The sequence below is a fragment of the Zonotrichia leucophrys genome, chromosome 7 (assembly GCF_028769735.1).
Source record: "Zonotrichia leucophrys gambelii isolate GWCS_2022_RI chromosome 7, RI_Zleu_2.0, whole genome shotgun sequence".
NCBI classification, from domain to species: domain Eukaryota; kingdom Metazoa; phylum Chordata; class Aves; order Passeriformes; family Passerellidae; genus Zonotrichia; species Zonotrichia leucophrys.
The window spans coordinates 26,368,709-26,385,132 of NC_088177.1; the positions used below are offsets into that span (position 1 = coordinate 26,368,709).

At 38.0% G+C, this 16,424-nt stretch overlaps 1 protein-coding gene across 1 annotated transcript in view; it reads left to right on the forward strand.

Moving 5' to 3' along the window:
* Positions 1–16,424, forward strand: part of LRP2 (LDL receptor related protein 2) — a 108,769-nt gene that overhangs the window by 46,082 nt on the left and 46,263 nt on the right. Inside the window, exons 22-34 of the mRNA XM_064718583.1 lie at positions 355–594; positions 1,230–1,349; positions 1,698–1,814; positions 2,957–3,334; positions 4,205–4,453; positions 6,682–6,893; positions 7,362–7,546; positions 8,454–8,682; positions 9,775–9,952; positions 11,925–12,053; positions 13,000–13,166; positions 14,798–14,941; positions 15,906–16,015. Of these exons, the coding sequence (XP_064574653.1) occupies positions 355–594; positions 1,230–1,349; positions 1,698–1,814; positions 2,957–3,334; positions 4,205–4,453; positions 6,682–6,893; positions 7,362–7,546; positions 8,454–8,682; positions 9,775–9,952; positions 11,925–12,053; positions 13,000–13,166; positions 14,798–14,941; positions 15,906–16,015 (2,458 nt within the window). The remainder of the gene's footprint in view (positions 1–354; positions 595–1,229; positions 1,350–1,697; positions 1,815–2,956; positions 3,335–4,204; positions 4,454–6,681; positions 6,894–7,361; positions 7,547–8,453; positions 8,683–9,774; positions 9,953–11,924; positions 12,054–12,999; positions 13,167–14,797; positions 14,942–15,905; positions 16,016–16,424) is intronic.

A 16,424-nucleotide genomic window follows, 5' to 3' on the forward strand; every position in this document is an offset into this window, starting at 1 on the left:
TATGACTGAGGTATAAACTGTTTCTTATTAATGGGCCATTTTAGAATAACTAGAATATCTTTTGGGGAAAAGTATAAAGCAAATGGTCACTAGAAGATGTTAGATTTCTTGTTCTTTAGATTGTTGTGGAGTGGTTAACTGTTTAATTTTTTATTGCTTCCTGCAGTTTAAAAAAAGCTTGTTCAGTTCTGCAGCATGTTGCATAACAGACATTTTAATTCTAAGCAATGTGCACTTTAGAATTTGGTGCATATTTTACGCATTCTCTAAGTGTAATGAATACTGATAACTGTTGCAGGAAAGGCAAGTTTTTAAGATCTTTATAAAGACTTTTTTTTTTTTTTTTTTATTCAGACAATACTTGTGCTTCTTCAGCTTTTACCTGTGCCAGCGGACAGTGTATTCCGGGTCGCTGGCATTGTGATAAACATAATGACTGTTTTGATGGCAGTGATGAATTGAATTGTCCTACACAAGGACCCTCTTCATGCCCTGCAACCCAGTTCACCTGTGATAATAGAAGATGTATTCCAAGAATCTGGCTATGTGATACTGATAATGACTGTGGTGATGGCTCAGATGAAAAAAACTGCAGTGAGTATCATGAATATTTGTTGTTTTTATAGTCAGCTGTGCATGTCTTCATAGATATATCTGTTGGTATGAGGACAATAAATGAAATTGGGAAAAAGGACTAGTATCTAATTTAGACTGATATTTTGTAGTCCTTAAAATGTGGAAAACTTGTCTAATTTGAAGTTCCAGGGCCAAGTAGAATGTGGAGAAATACTTAAAAAATTAAAAGGGGCAAATGTGATAATCATAATCATGGTGCTGCATAATGTCATCCACTGTAATTAGCAAAAAGCAGTTAAAGCTGAGATGTTCTAAACACCTACTTCATGAGTGATCTCTTTGATGGCTGTTGGTTAGTCAGCTAACCTAGACTGGAAGTTTTTACCAGAAGTAAAGTAGTAGCTTTTTCATATACTTTCTTTTGAGCTATTTACCACTATGTGGAAGCTTCTGCTTATTTTCCATGAGCCCAAGCCTACATATAAATGAAAAATTACCTGATATTAATTATTTAGTGCTTATAATTTATATGATTACTAGTTGCTGTATGATATGCTGCAAGTTAGGGATAATGTTCTTTTACTTTCTCAGCAATATGCTGCTTTCAAAAGAGAGGAAAGAAACACATTTGCATTTATTGTCATTCTTAATAGCTTTCACAGGTACTTGTGAACCCAGGCAATTCCAGTGTCCAGACCATCGCTGCATCGACCCATTCTATGTCTGCGACGGGGACAAAGATTGTATAGATGGTGCTGATGAGCATGACTGCAGTAAGTGTAACTTTCTTTGTTGAATGTCTCTTTATTGTTTCCTCACACCTGCCCCCACAGGAGTCCTTGGGGATCCCATATTACCAGCTCCAACACAGCATAATAAACCTATCCATAAATTAATCCTGCTTGTGATGCTTTTGATCTCTGGGCTGCTTGTGGAGGGCTGAAATCTGTTTCCTCTGTTTTCTGTGAATTACAAAGTCACTGCATTTTCTGTGTCTCAGGGAAATGATGGTCTTCAGTGGAATTGATACCATATCAGACTTAAGCACCTGTAGGGTAAATCTGAAGCAGTCTAGCTCTGTAAAATAAATAAATAACATTCAATATTTTTAAATTTTGTAGTATATAACTGCAGCGCCACAGAGTTTAAATGTCTAAGTGGAGACCAGTGCATCAGCACCTACTACCAGTGTGATGGCGTTTTTGACTGTAACGATCACTCAGACGAGGCCAATTGCCGTAAGTATATTGATGCTGAAAGAAATACTTCAGTTATTAAGTGATGCTTTTGGAGATATCCTTTAATCTGCTATGTCGAATACTGCCTTTGAAATCTTAATATTCTTTTCAGAGAAACTTGTCTTTACATCATTTTCCTGAGCAGGAATTTCAAACACAGATTCCAGTGCAAGAATATCATAGAATCATAAAATGGCTTGGGTTGGAATGAACCTTAAAGACAATCTAATTTCAACCCCCCTTCCTTAGGCAGAGACACCTTTCACTAGACCAGGTTGCTCAAAGCCCCATCCCACCTGGTCTTGAACACTTCCAGGAATATGGCATCCACAATTTCTCTGGAAAACCTGTTCCAGTGCCTCACCTTCCTCACAGTAAAGAATTTATTCCTAATATAAAATCTAAACCTGTTTTCTTTCAGTTTGAAGCCATTCCTCTTTGTCCTGTAACTACATGCCCTTTTAAAAATTTTCTCCCCATTTTTCGGTACCTGAAGGGAGCCTATAAGAAAGGCCACAGTAAGGTCACCCTTAAGCTTACTCTTTTCCAGGGAGCACAATTTTAATTCTTTTAGTCTTTTCTTGTAGGAGAGGTGCTTCATCCCTCCAACAATCTTGGAACTAAGCAGATTATGCTAGCGAGAGTAGATGGCTCAGACAAAGAGGACAGTTTGCATTCCTTTTAGCTATAACATTTTGTTTTACTTGGCATTTCAGTCACAGGATTTTAAAGCAAAATAAAGTTTGTTAATCTGAAAATCTGGTATTCACGAGAGTTAGATTGAAAGTTTTTTTGAGTAATTTTTTACACTTAAATTAGTCAAAATGCTACAACACAGGGTGGTGAAAAAGAAACTGATTTTCTGTAGCTTTGGACAGGTACATAGGTATAAATATGTGTTTGCTCAAGGTATAACAATAGTTGAATTGCCTTGTTGACCACATTATAAAGTAGGAGTTAAATTAGTCACATTTTGAAATGTCCTGCAGATTGACTGTGAATCCATGGCCGGATCTAAAAGCAACACAGTTCTTAATAGCACTGTAACTATAAGTTATATAAGAGATGAACTGAACATAGGGGTTTTGCTTCTCAGTCTAAAGTTGAAACAGCTTCTGAACTGTTGCATGTCACTGTTCTAGCTACAAGACCACCAGGGATGTGCCACCAGCATGAATTCCAGTGTCAATCAGATGGCAGTTGTATTCCTGATCACTGGGAATGTGATGGCCATGTTGATTGTGCAGATGGCTCAGATGAGCATCACAGGTGTCCTCCCAGAACATGTCCTCCGTCGCTTTTCCGCTGCGACAATGGCAACTGCGTGTACCGCGCGTGGATCTGTGATGGGGATAACGACTGCAGGGACATGAGCGATGAGAGGGACTGCCCAACTCAGCCCTTCCGGTGCCCCAGCTGGCAGTGGCAGTGTCCAGGTCACAGTATCTGTGTGAACCTCAGCAAAGTATGTGACAATTCTGCTGACTGTCCTAATGGAGCTGATGAATCCCCACTGTGCAGTAAGTTACTCTTCAAGTATTTACTGTAGACTATGTGTCATTTCTTCAGAAAGAAATGGAATACTCAGCATGCTCTATTTTATGTCACAGTGTTTCTGATGGAAATGTAAGCACAATGTAATTTGAGCTCAAGTGGAACTTGCTTTCAGTGAAAAGATACTGCAATGATGACTGAGGAATTCATTTGCTCTGTCCAATCTTGTGCTCTGAATTCCAGTGTGACTTCCACTGACTTTAGATTTTCATATAACTACATGTGAATGAACTTTGTGTTCCTGGACACATTCACTAAAGCATAGTATGCTTTATATTCAGATGAAATGTGATTCAGTCCTTAATATTCTCTTTTAAATTTTTAACTTCAAGAATCATGATTAAAATCAAGAAGTTAATTTGTAGCAAGAATTTGTATTTATGTTGATTATGAATTGATTTAAACATAATCTTTTTCTTTCCTTCTTTCCTCCTTTTTCTCTTTAATCAATGCACATTCTCAGATGAACCCCAGCCAGGTATGATTATAAACTATTTTAAATTATTATTTATACAACTTTAGGATTGGAGTGGTAAAGTAAAATTTCTTATATTTCTAGCTATTTTTGAAAAAGTTGTTGTATATAATTAGACAGCCTTCTGTTTGAAATTCATTTGATGAGATTCAGGACATGTGATGTTGATACCTGCCTTAATGCGCACTGTGTATGCTGCATTTTGCATAATCACCACAGTCCTTTCTCACACTGCATAACTGAGATTCTGCAGTCATTTTAGTAGCAATATTTGGCTAATAATACAATTGTAAAGATTTAAATTTATCACAGGAAGCATTTGTTGACTATTTGCTTATCTCTCTCCCCAACCCGTCTTCAGATCAGGAAAGCTGCTCTGACAATAATGCTGGCTGTACTCATGAATGTATTCAAGGACCTTTTGGAGCTCAGTGTACCTGTCCTATTGGATACCAGCTTGCAAATGACTCCAAGACCTGTGAAGATATTAATGAATGTGACCCTCCAGGCTTTTGTAGTCAGCACTGTTACAACGAGAGAGGATCTTTTAGGTGTTATTGTGATGAAGGATACATTCTAGAAGCCAATGGGAGGATTTGTAAAGCAGCAGGTGAGAAACATTGATGTCAGTGTAAGAATGACAGCAGTGCCTGAGAACTGTCCAGCTTTGTGTCTCAGTTTGAAAGACAGGTGTCTGCCAAAGAAGGTGGAATGGAAAACATGACGTCCTTCTCTCCAAATTATACTAACTTTGAAATGAAGGAGCTTTCAGGCAAAGATATGGGAAAAGGAATAGCAGTTCTTTATTAATATATATACACATGTAGATATGTGTAACAAGACAAACAGCCAACACCTCTGGCGGCAGCAGCAGCGAACCGAACCGAACGGAACCGAACGGAACGGAACCGGAGCCCAGGGGCCGCCTCCCTTGGGCTGCGGGCGCTTCCCTTCGCTGCAGTTCCGCTCGCGGCCGCCAGGGGCGCTGCTGGCTCCGGCCCGGCCGGGCGGCTGCGGTGATTGCCCTGCGCCGGCAGGGGGCGCTGTGGCGCGAGCTCGGCTGCGTCTGCCTCGCGGGGTAATGGCAGCGGGCCGGATCGGGAATTGGGCTGCAGTAGGAACCTCGGAGTGGCGGCTGGAACCCCAGAGTAGCAAAGGAAATGTATCAGAAACTCCACACCTGTAGCCGGAGCCGCAGGGGTCTCCCGGCAGGCAGGAGTGCAGGGTTGGAGTGTAGCGAAAACCCGGAGCAGTGGCAGAAAAACAACCGGGCTGGGCAGCGGCAGGCCCGCTCCGTGCAGCCGGAGGAGAGCCTCTTTGGAGGGGGCTCGAGGTCCCGGGTTTTCCCCTGAGACACTCAGGTAGATGGGGAGGCCCTTTCTAATGCGACAGGGTGTTAATAAGGTGTCAGTCGACCAGCTGCTCTTACAAGCAGAGACTCACCCACAGTAAGGAAGAAGCAATACAGGGTTGGGCGCTGGCAGTGGCATCAGCTCGACCGACCGTGCTCCTCTGATGCCGACAGCAAAAGCATGGAGTCCAGCCCAGCCCCTCAGTCCCCAGCCAAAATCTCGAGTTATTGCTGCCCTTCCCGAGAAAATGCCCCTCAGCTAGATAGTGCAGGCAGCTGCACTCGTCCCCCTTTGCCTGGGCTATATCCTTTGTCTCTCTTAAGTACCAGTCGTTAATTATCTTTTAGCAACAAATGGGAGAAAATTCCCTGAGAGAAAGCAACTAAAGGGAAAATCCTAACTGCTAACACTTTGCCTTTATGATCTTTTTCTCTTAAAAGCGGTGATTTTAGAGCTGTTCATGGCAGATGACCATGAGAATTAAAACTGTCAGCTCTAGGGTTAATTAGAAACTAATATTTCATAGAAATAGTATATTTAAATGAACACTTTTTTTTTAGCTTGCAATGATCAAAAATAATATTTTGAAGAAAAGCAATGTCAGAGGCTTGTAAGCCATAGCCCAAAATTAACTTTTTATAAAGTTCAATGCTCACAAAGTGTTTAAATCCCAGCCTCTCATAAGACTTACCTGGTGCCTGTGCTGTTCTTTGCTCATTTCTAAGGAGCAGACATCACTGATGCAGCCTAGATGCCAGTTGTTCTTGGTCTCTTTTATACTACACTGACAGGGCAGAGAAGCCATAAACCCCGTGGAATTTATCTTTACAAGTTTCCTGGTTTAGGGATATACTCAGGTTGTGGAAGACACTTGCATTTTCCCTGCACGTAAGCTTGGCCATTACTAATAGGGAGTTTCTTGTACTTTGCTGTCTTTATGGTTGATGCTCTTCAGTTATCTTTTAGCATCTTATCTGTGCAACCTAATTACAGCAATCTACGGCTTTCCTGTAATCTGCTTCTTCTCCCTTGTTCCCACATGGTCTAAAGGGGGAAAAAAGAGAAGATGGGTTACAGAGGAGGGAGACCAGGCTGAGTAGATTAATTGGAGGTGCCAAAAACTTTGGGAGTTGAATCGGGAGTGGGAGATGAAAGAGTTTTATGGAGGAATGAGTGCTGGATGTCAGCAGCAAACTGGTTAGACAGTGGGCAATAGGACCCTAGGTCCAGACAGGAGCCTGGGAGGGAAGTCTGTAAAAAGAGTTATGGAGAAAAGCCAATGTAGATTTAAAAGTCAGGATGGATAGACTGGATATGATACTATATCTTGGCCTGGGAATTGATTTAAATTTGTCCTTTCAATATTTATGTCTAGATACTACAGTGTTGATGCTATAAAGTCATGTTAAATTACTCAGTGTTTCTTTTTCTCCCAGTTACTGTTGAATAGCTCATTGGTTTATTTTAATTTCTATTCCTCTGACAGAATCTGGGAATCTTCTTTTGCTGGTGGCAAGTCGTAACCAAATTGTTGTGGATAACATCACTTCTCAGTCACACAGTATTTATTCTCTGGTTCGGGATGGGACAAATATTGTGGCTATTGATTTTGATTCAGTCACAGATCGCATCTTTTGGTCTGATACAACACAGGATAAAATCTGGAGTGCTTATCAAAATGGGACTGACCGAAAAATAGTAAGTTTTGCTGAGTAAGTTTTCTTGTCTTTTATGGAGAGAAAATGAAGACACTGCATCTTTAGTTAATGAAGGAGAAGGGGAAAATCCAAGTATAGTAAGAAAAGAGGTAACAGAGACAAAGTGAAACAACTTTGTAGATAAGCTAAGCTAACATTTCAAATAGCTGTTTGAAAAGGGAAACTGAATGCTTTCAAGAAGCCCTTTTTAAAGCATCACAATATAAACTGATTTTCCTATTAGTAAATTCTAACCCCTTCAATAGACCTGCTGAAGTTAGTAGGAGTGTTTGGGTTTGTGCTTTGCCATCATTTTGGATATGTACGTTGTGATTCATTCTGCATTGTAGACCTAGAAGATATTGGAAACTTGGTTCATAATTTTCCATATCTGTAGAAATGCAAAGGGTAAAATTTAATATAGTCTTTTTTATTCCTCTCCCCCACCTGCTTTTTTGTTCTTGAACAGGTGTTTGACAGTGGTGTCACTGTGACTGAGAGTATAGCAGTGGATTGGGTGGGTCGTAACCTTTACTGGACAGACTTTGTTCTGGAAACAATTGAAGTCTCCAGAATGGATGGGAGCCACAGGACTGTGCTGATCAGTGAAAATATAACAAACCCAAGAGGACTAGTGTTAGATCCTAGAACTGAGTAAGATTTTTCATTTTATTTTTTATTAAGATACTTATTTTATGATGTAGCTATTAAAATTTAAGACGTGTCCAAATTGTATTGGAATTGTAAATGACAAGTGGAAGTAACAACTTAGAACAATTTAGTGTGTTTGCAGAGTTGATTAATATTTCAAGTCATTAAGTAATTACTGGTGATATGTAGTTCTGTTTCAGTGCAACAAGATGTTTTTTTACCTATAAAATATTTTTCTTCCTTTGCTTCTGAGTTAAGAAGTATTAATTCAAAATTATGATGTATCACTTCAGTTGGTGGTATACCACAAAAAATGTCATTTCATGTCATATGCCTACCTTCATACTTCCAAGTCTGAAATAATTATCCAGATTGTATTGTTATCACAGAAGCACCTTCCCATTTCAGACAGCAAGTGGTATAGAGTTAATGTGATGATTTGAACTGTTCATGTACAAAATTTAACTCTTTTTTTTTTGAGGTTTTCATTGCCTTGAACTCTGTTTGCTGTCAATTTCAATGCTGTTAACATTATCAATGCATACCTGTTAGAGTGTAAGCCTGTATTAAATTATTATGTAGCAGTCAGAGGATGAGATTATAATAAACATTAAAAACCAGTGACACCAGTAGCTTCTATATTGACAAAACCAGTAGCTGCTATTATTGACAAATAGAAACAACAGTAGAAGTATTACGAGAATTTTTATAACAGAAATTACTGTAGTATCTTCTGTAAGCATGTTGTAAATTATTTTGTAAGCATAAAGTAAATTATTTCAGTATCATTATGTAGGACTGTTCATAGAAAGATTGCTTCTACTTTTTAGCTAATGACTCTTTATGGAATGTTTCTCAATAGGCTGCTAGTTTTTTTCCCGGGTTGCTAACCATGAGTTACTTTTTTCAGTGCTCATGTAATGTTCTGGACGGACTGGGGCCAAAACCCCCGAATTGAAAAAGCCAGCATGGATGGCAAAATGCGCACAGTGATTGTTAATAATAAAATCTACTGGCCCAATGGACTGTCCATTGATTATCCAAATAAACTTCTCTATTTTGCTGATGCTTATCTTGACTATATCGATTTCTGTGATTACAATGGAAACAACAGACGACAGGTGGTTGCAAGTGATCTGGTAAGACATTAATAAGGAACCATTGTTTTCCTGTGTCCCTGCTGATAGTACTGAAAATATATTGGCTTGTCATAGACTTGGGTGTATTTTTCTTCAAAATTATTGAGTGAAGCAGATGTGAAGTATTTTATCTGCTTCCTGCTGCTGGAAAAAGAGAACCTGCTATCCTATTCAGTCTCTCAGGAGATCTTCAGCAGAGTCTGGAGCTGCCTGTAGACTTGGTGCCTTATAGCATTCTCATGTGTTCTGTCTGCATGTATGAAATCTGAAGGTGCCATCTGACACTGCTGCAACTAGGTGGTACATTTTCTGTAGGCAGAGATAGTAGAGAAAGCCTGGAGAAACGTTTCCTGGTATTTTGTGAGGTTATTGCTACTATTCTTGACAGGAGTGAAGGGTTTTGTGCTGTGACTTGTGTGCAGCAACTCCATCAAGACAATCCCTCTTACAGTCTGTGTCCCAGTGAAGTGCTGCTGGCAGCTTGCAGCACTGTCCTTGTACCAACACAATAGTGCAGATGTTCAGCTGGCACACAGAAAGTGGTATCAATAACCATGTGGATGTTTTCAATAATTGACTGCTGGGGCTTTTACTTTTGGCTGGAGAGACAATTAGTGTGATATAGGAGCCAAGGCAATCTTTCCACTCCTGGTTATCTGAAATCTAGATAAACCTCCTTCTTTGATCCTCTGGTAAATTTTAGGGGAGCTTATCAAGAATGCAAGTTCTTGACAAGTCCATAATTCTCACTAGACGTTTCCTCTTGTGCTTTTGAAAATCTACAGTTGGCTCTTTATCTGTGGGTTCTACCCAAAGTAGTTAGACTGCTTTGCTAATTCCTCATTCTCTTTATCTCACAGGGTCTATATAGCATTCCACTTAAAAGAAATATATATTTTCCTCATTATAAATGTATTATTTTTAGACTATAGATGGCATTTCATTTTTTTTTCTGAAAAAATACATTTTGAGACACAGTTGCTTCATTATTTATTTATTTTAAAATTATGCTCACCTCTGTTATTACTTCATTGCAAGCTTTACATCTGCAAATCTCCAGAGGTAAATTGGTAATCAACCTTGCCTTTTTAGATATTGCAGCATCCACATGGTCTAACTGTCTTTGAAGATTTTGTGTACTGGAGTGACCGTTATACTAATCGAGTAATTCGGGCCAATAAATGGCATGGAGGAAACCAGACAGTTATGATTTATAACATTCACCAGCCTTTGGGTCTTGTGGCAGTCCATCCTGTAAAGCAGCCTGATGGTAAGTTCATCAAAACAACTTTGGTAATTGCAGAAATAAGCATGCAGTGATGTCGTGCATTAAAACACCAAGAATCAGTCTTTTCAGCAAATGGGTTGGGTTAAAAAAAGCAAATAATTCATACTATTGACTTGCAACTGTTCAGTCTGGTGTTAGGGAAAACAACCACCTAGGCAGCAGTTCAGGATGATGACTAGCCAAAAAGAATAATAAGGAGGTAGTATGTGCCATTTTCTTGCTCTTTGTTCTGAATGTTTTTACAAGACAATTGAGGCATTTTTGGAAAGCATTTTAATTTAAAAAATTTCTCTCTGTGGCATACTAGATTCAATTTCTCATGCAGTAATAATTGTTTTTGAAAAGATTACTGTCATCAACTTTCTCTGAAAGTACTTCTACGTTATTTTAGTCAATGAAACAATAATGATAAATAATCCCCTTCATTGCATTAAATATTCTCTCTGACATCTTGTGCAGGTGATCTCTTGCAGCTTAAAGATTAAAAAAACCCTAAGTTATTTCTGTTAGGTAGAGATCTTTCATATCAGACTTTTTTGTTATTTCATAGCATGACTTGAAGAGTGTTGAGCATGTTGATATGAATATTATCCTTCAGCTTTAGTTATTTTTCTTGTGTATGGAGTGTTTCCAGCTAATAAATATTATTTTTTTTTCTTTTTTTCCTCAAAATACACCCCCGTGCCAGGGAAGGTGGAGACTTCCCTGAGTATCTGAGCAAGGCACTGGTACTTTCAGTGCTGGATTTGCTTTGGAACAAAGCCTTCCTCGGACATGTTCAGAACTAAAGCTGCCTATTCTCACTGTCAGTTGTTCAGTTAGCAGGGCATAGCCTTAGTTTATTCACCATCATTATGGTTTGAGAGATTTTATTTTACAACCCAAGATTTAAAAAAAAATTCTATCCCTGGAGAATTTTTTCTTCTTTTTCTTCATTGTATTTAGTACACTTTATAATTTTTCATTCTGAATTATTCTATTGTACTTTATGTGGCCAGGCAAAAAGGGAGAGAATAGAGTACTTGCAGAATAGCAAAACATACTGATGTTGACAAATGAAGGAATAATTACATGCTGATTGAAATTCCAGATGCAGTAATAAAACTGTCATCTACTCTTCTATTTTGTAAACCATTGGATCTTACACTAACCACAGTTTAGATTTTTTTATACTGGTGACATGAACAATTTTCTTACAGTTTGAGTTCTGAGTTTATGCCATTATTTTATTGTCATGTTAATTTGTTTTCAGTTCTTGTTAGTTTTTATATTAGTAACAATTTTGTGAATTCCTGGAACTCCCAAGCTTTTTAGAATAAGGTCTGCTGCCATTGCTAAGGATGTACTCAAAATCTGATTTTTGTTTTCTTATGAAGATCACTCATTCTGAAAAATCTTGTTCTGCAGCAAGTTTGTGGCAGTGGTTTAGATTGAATTTTAGTGTATAGTAATAATATCAGTCAGGAGAGATCTTCAGTGTCTTTTTTTTACATTTTACAACTTTTCATTCACAGTTTCAAAGTAAGCTAAGAAATTTGGCATTGAATTCCCACTATCTTTGAGTAAGACATTGCAACTATTTTCTCTTTAGTTTCTTCAAGAAGTTTCAGCAAATAATTTAAATCTCCCATCTAGACGGGTTACATTCAAGGACTGCAAATCCCACATGTTTCCTCATGCAGTTAAGAAAAGTTTGAAATAGAGTTTGAACATTTTTTTGTGATGCATAAAAATTGCAAAGATTACTATGATAATGTACTGGTTTTCCATGGAAAATTGTATCCTGTCACAAGTAAATTGTATTCCTTGTTGTTCTTAGAAATAATTTCATTATTTTAATTTTAAAGAAATAGCAAAACTTTCTTAGTTCTGGGTTAATGTCAGTAGCAAGGAGAATATTCTCTCTAGTTGCTTATATTGTTATAGCTGCTAATAGTTCCCTTCTTATTTTCAGGTATTAATTCCTGTGCATCATCCCCCTGTAGCCATCTGTGCTTACTTTCTTCATCTGGACCACTTTTTTTTTCCTGTGCATGCCCTTCCGGGTGGATCCTTTCTCCTGATAACAGGAACTGCATGAGAGGTATGGCAGTACTTATGAGATTTTGAGAGGTGCAGTGATGCTGTGTTTTGTGGTTTTTCATGCCAGAATTTTTACTGCAAAATTTATATAAAAGTGTTAAGCAGCCAGTAAAGAAAATCAAAACCAAACCAACCTTTGGTCTATTATAAAAGATTCAATGGGTTACTTCTACAGCAGCCCAATTCCCTGTTAGGTGGTAGCTTGTGCCTATGGGAAGAGGCTAGGATTTGTTCTCCAATGACCAACACACAAGGAAAAGGGGAGGGAATGTGTGTTCAGCAGATTCTCTTCCCCAGTCCCTAGCAGATGAGAAATGCTGTTACTGACTCTCCCTCTGCAGCTCTCTGATGCACCTTCTCAGATCACCTGATGCATTGCCCTTGTTAATAAGATTTAAGCAGAAGGGTACAAGTTTACCTAAAAGTAAATATACCAATAGGGAGTATGTCTGTTCCCTTAGGGATAAAACCAGAAAAGAGTACTGCAGTTATATTTTGTAATAATGATCAGCAGTTGCCCTGTGATGTTGTTCCATGCTTGTGGGTCCTGCTTAATATGCATTAGAGCCTATCACAGGCAGGTCCTGCAGAATCCTCAAAGCTTTGGCTGGTTCCCCTTCTCAGAGATTTGAAAAAGCAGCTTAGAGCAGCTGCACAAATATCCTTCCTTTGTCTGGCAATGAGTGTTCCTGCCTTATTTGCTTCCTTCTGCTCAGAATTTGTATTGTGATTGCACAGTGCTGAAACTTAAAATGGTACAGCAGTTTAAATAACTGATAACCTTGTTCCTAGTGAGGGAACAAACCTCTGTGTAAGGAGTTTCAAAACATCACTGGTAATATTGAACCATTCTCAGCAGCAGGGAACTTTTGGGTGGGAGGGAAAAGCATATCATAATGCCTTTTTCTTGACCAGAAGCAACTCTGAATTACTCTTTGTTTTCACAGTTGAACACCCTTTCCTTATTGCTGTAAGAGATAATATCATTTACGGAATTTCTCTGAACCCTGAGGAGAAGACAAATGATGCTATGGTTCCAATAGCAGGAGTTCAAAATGGTGTTGATGTTGACTTTGATGACTCTGAACAGATGATTTATTGGGTTGAAAATCCAGTAAGTTAGTATTTGTGTTCAAAATGTGCACTAAATTAAAACCTTTTTACCTTTTTATTTTTGAAAAGTGTTTTGGACTGAAATATGTTAACATTTGTTTTTGTTGTTGGTGGTTTTTTTTTTTTTTTTTTTAATATTTTGTTTGGTTGGTTGTTTTCCTAGGACAATTAAAGAAGCTTTGTCTCTTTTGTAAAGTAGCTCTTATTTTTGTCAGCAGAAACATCTGATTAATGTTTTTTCCTGGCTCAGAGACATGAACAGGAAATGTTGGAGAGCATTGACAGACCCACACTCAGCCCTGCTGTGCTGTAGTTTGCTCTCTCTGCTCCCTTGACTCAGGAGCCAACTCTGCAAAACTTCTCCGAGGGCACCGTGCATTGGACACAGTGACACTTAGCGTTAGGATGAATGTGTGTGCATTGAGTCTGAGCACTTAATGAACTGACGTCATAGAGAAGCATCCTTTTCTTTTAGTTGAAAATGTTTGCAGGCTCAAAACAAAAATTTCCAGGTAGCACATGTGAGGCTTATAGATTTAAAAATGAATTTGAGCTAATTTTTAATAGTTATTTATAATTGTTTGACTAATTGCTTTTATTGCTGGTCACGAACTAAGAAACTAGATGTGTTCTATAAGGCTAACTTGATACAAAAAACAAAAGAGGAAAAAATGCTTAATTTTTGTGAATGGACACTTCAAAAGGAAAAAATCTCTGTTAGTCTGTCTGAAGACAATATGCCTTCACTCTTGGAAATTTAAAAACAATTCTTTTTGTCAAAAAAAGCAATAATTAGGTCTTGGAGAAATATGATGGTAGATAAGGAGATTTCTGTAATTATGTTTTAACGGTAACAATTCACACAAACTTGTTATGTTTCATCCACACAATATTTTTGGTTTTTTTCCCAACTTGCTTTCTTTAAATTTTGCAGCTCTGAAGTAAATACAATTTTAAAAATAACTAATTTTAAAGTGTATTCTGTGCCACTAATAAATTAAAAATTGTTTAATTATTTGTTCTTTTAAAGTTAGAATGTTTAGTTCAATGAAGTAGTTAAATAGATCTATTTAAGCAAATCTTTGCCCGAGAAACTACTGAAGTACTTGGGAATCTGTTTCATCTTCCCTGCAGTCTGAAAAAATATTCTTGACAGATGTCAGCCAGCAGACACAGCTGACATATACAATAGTGTGGGAGGTCAAGGGCTGATCCATCCCTTAACAGCAAGTTAAATCCTGGCAAGTGGAATGGCAGGCGCCTTTGCAGGGCCAGTGTTTGGTGTTAGGTCTGCTCTGGGTGGGTCTGGACAAGGCCTGCCAAAGGCCTTGGTGCCTCTGGGCTGTGCCCCCCAGCTGCATCCCTGACCTGCCGGCCTCAGGCTTCGGCTGCTCCCAAACAGGGCTGACACACCTGTGTCAGTCATGGATCACCCTCTGCAAAAAAGATCTTTCTGTAGTTCCTGTGCTCCATTTTATGTTCCTGGTTCTGCCCTATCTCTGCCTTCTTCTGCCTAGAACTGTGCTAGCATTAGAAAAGATTGCTGTATAAAAGAAGTGCTAGTATAGTTGGAATAGAAGAGTGTTTTCTGCTCTTGACATTTTTTAAACTTTTGTTGTTTTTCTTTCCAAGGGTGAAATTCACAGAGTGAGGTCAGATGGAGCCAACAGGACAGTGTTTGCTCCAGCTGCTGTTATTGGTGCTCCTACTGGTCTGGCACTAGACTGGATATCTGCAAACCTGTATTACACAAACCCAGGGACACAGTCAATTGAGGTAATTATTTAAGAGGGACAACTGGAAAATAAGAGCCTAGATTTTTCACTGCTACGTATACAGGTTTAAATTAGTAATATTTATTTCGTGAAAAACTTAAATTAGATTTACTTTAAACTGTAATCTGTCAGTAGAAAAATACGAACTTGAACAGAAACTTAAATTTAAAAATAGTCAAAAAGATTGAAAGCAATATATTCTGGACACTTTATTTGTGCATAGATCTACCCTGCAAACTTTATTTGTGTATAAATTTCTTTTTTTGTTTTCTCCCTACAATGCCTTCGGCTTCTAGTATTTAACACACAGATGTGTTTAACACTATGATGACTAGAGTTAATACTGTTTTTGTCCTTACTTCAAATCAATGATCCCAAAGCAATGCCTCTGATAGTAAAGGAATGCTGCCATTGTATGCAGTAACATCCATTCCCAAATGCTTTGATAATGTATCATGTGGCTTTCTAGGGACAAGCAGTCTCATGGTATGTGAAGGATAAAATTGTCATTCAGCTTAGGGAAATGGAGGATAAGTAATATATTACATAGTAGTGACTGTGAATAAACCCAGTCATTAGTGTTCTTGTTCCAAAATATAAATGCCTACTATTAAATTAAAAGGCAGCTAATTTTAGCAAGTGAAACGGGATACTTCCTAAATCAGAATTTCATCAAACCATTCAGGCCTTGAAGATAATATGGAAACTGAAAGATAAATTGTTTTTATGCTTAGGAGCCTTCCTTGTTATCATAGCGAGGTTCTTAGCTGCAAGCAGCTCTTTCTAGGGGTGCATGTTAGAGAAAGGTGGTGGTTAGAGTACAGAACAATGTGCTTTTTCTTCATGGTATTCAAGAAAGTCTTCTGCAATTTCAACTCTGTGTTGATTTAGGCTTCATTCCTGTAATTTGAAAATGCACTGTAAGTTCTATATTGCATGGTCTGATAAGGTCAATGTTTGCATAGGTCCTGAAGCTGCATGGTGACATAATGTACAGGAAAACACTGATTACCAATGATGGCACCTCTCTGGGAGCTGGCACACCAATTGGTTTGGCAGTTGATCCAGCAAGAGGGTAAATTTCCAAAACTGCTATTGTATTTGCTCATGAATGTATTCTCCGTATTTTCTTGTTTTTTTAGGATTTTCATCCTGGAATTGACACAGATTTGTTTGTTTCATTAGTGTGTGAAATTTATTTACTCTTTTTAAGCTGTAAAAAATAAGTGCATAGCTTCCTAAATTATTACATAGATGTTCATCCTCCTTAATTTACAATATACTTGTATAGTACAATTTTTTAATGTAAAAAAAAATCAGAATATTATGATTATGAAAAAATCCCTGAAAAATGGGAACCCAGAATAAAGAGTACTCCAAAGTCTTTCTGTAAAATATCTTGTGATGTCTGACTTGAGCCTAGAAAGATGTATTACATGGGAAAAATGTCACATGTTAAAAAGCATAGCACTAAATGTAATTTT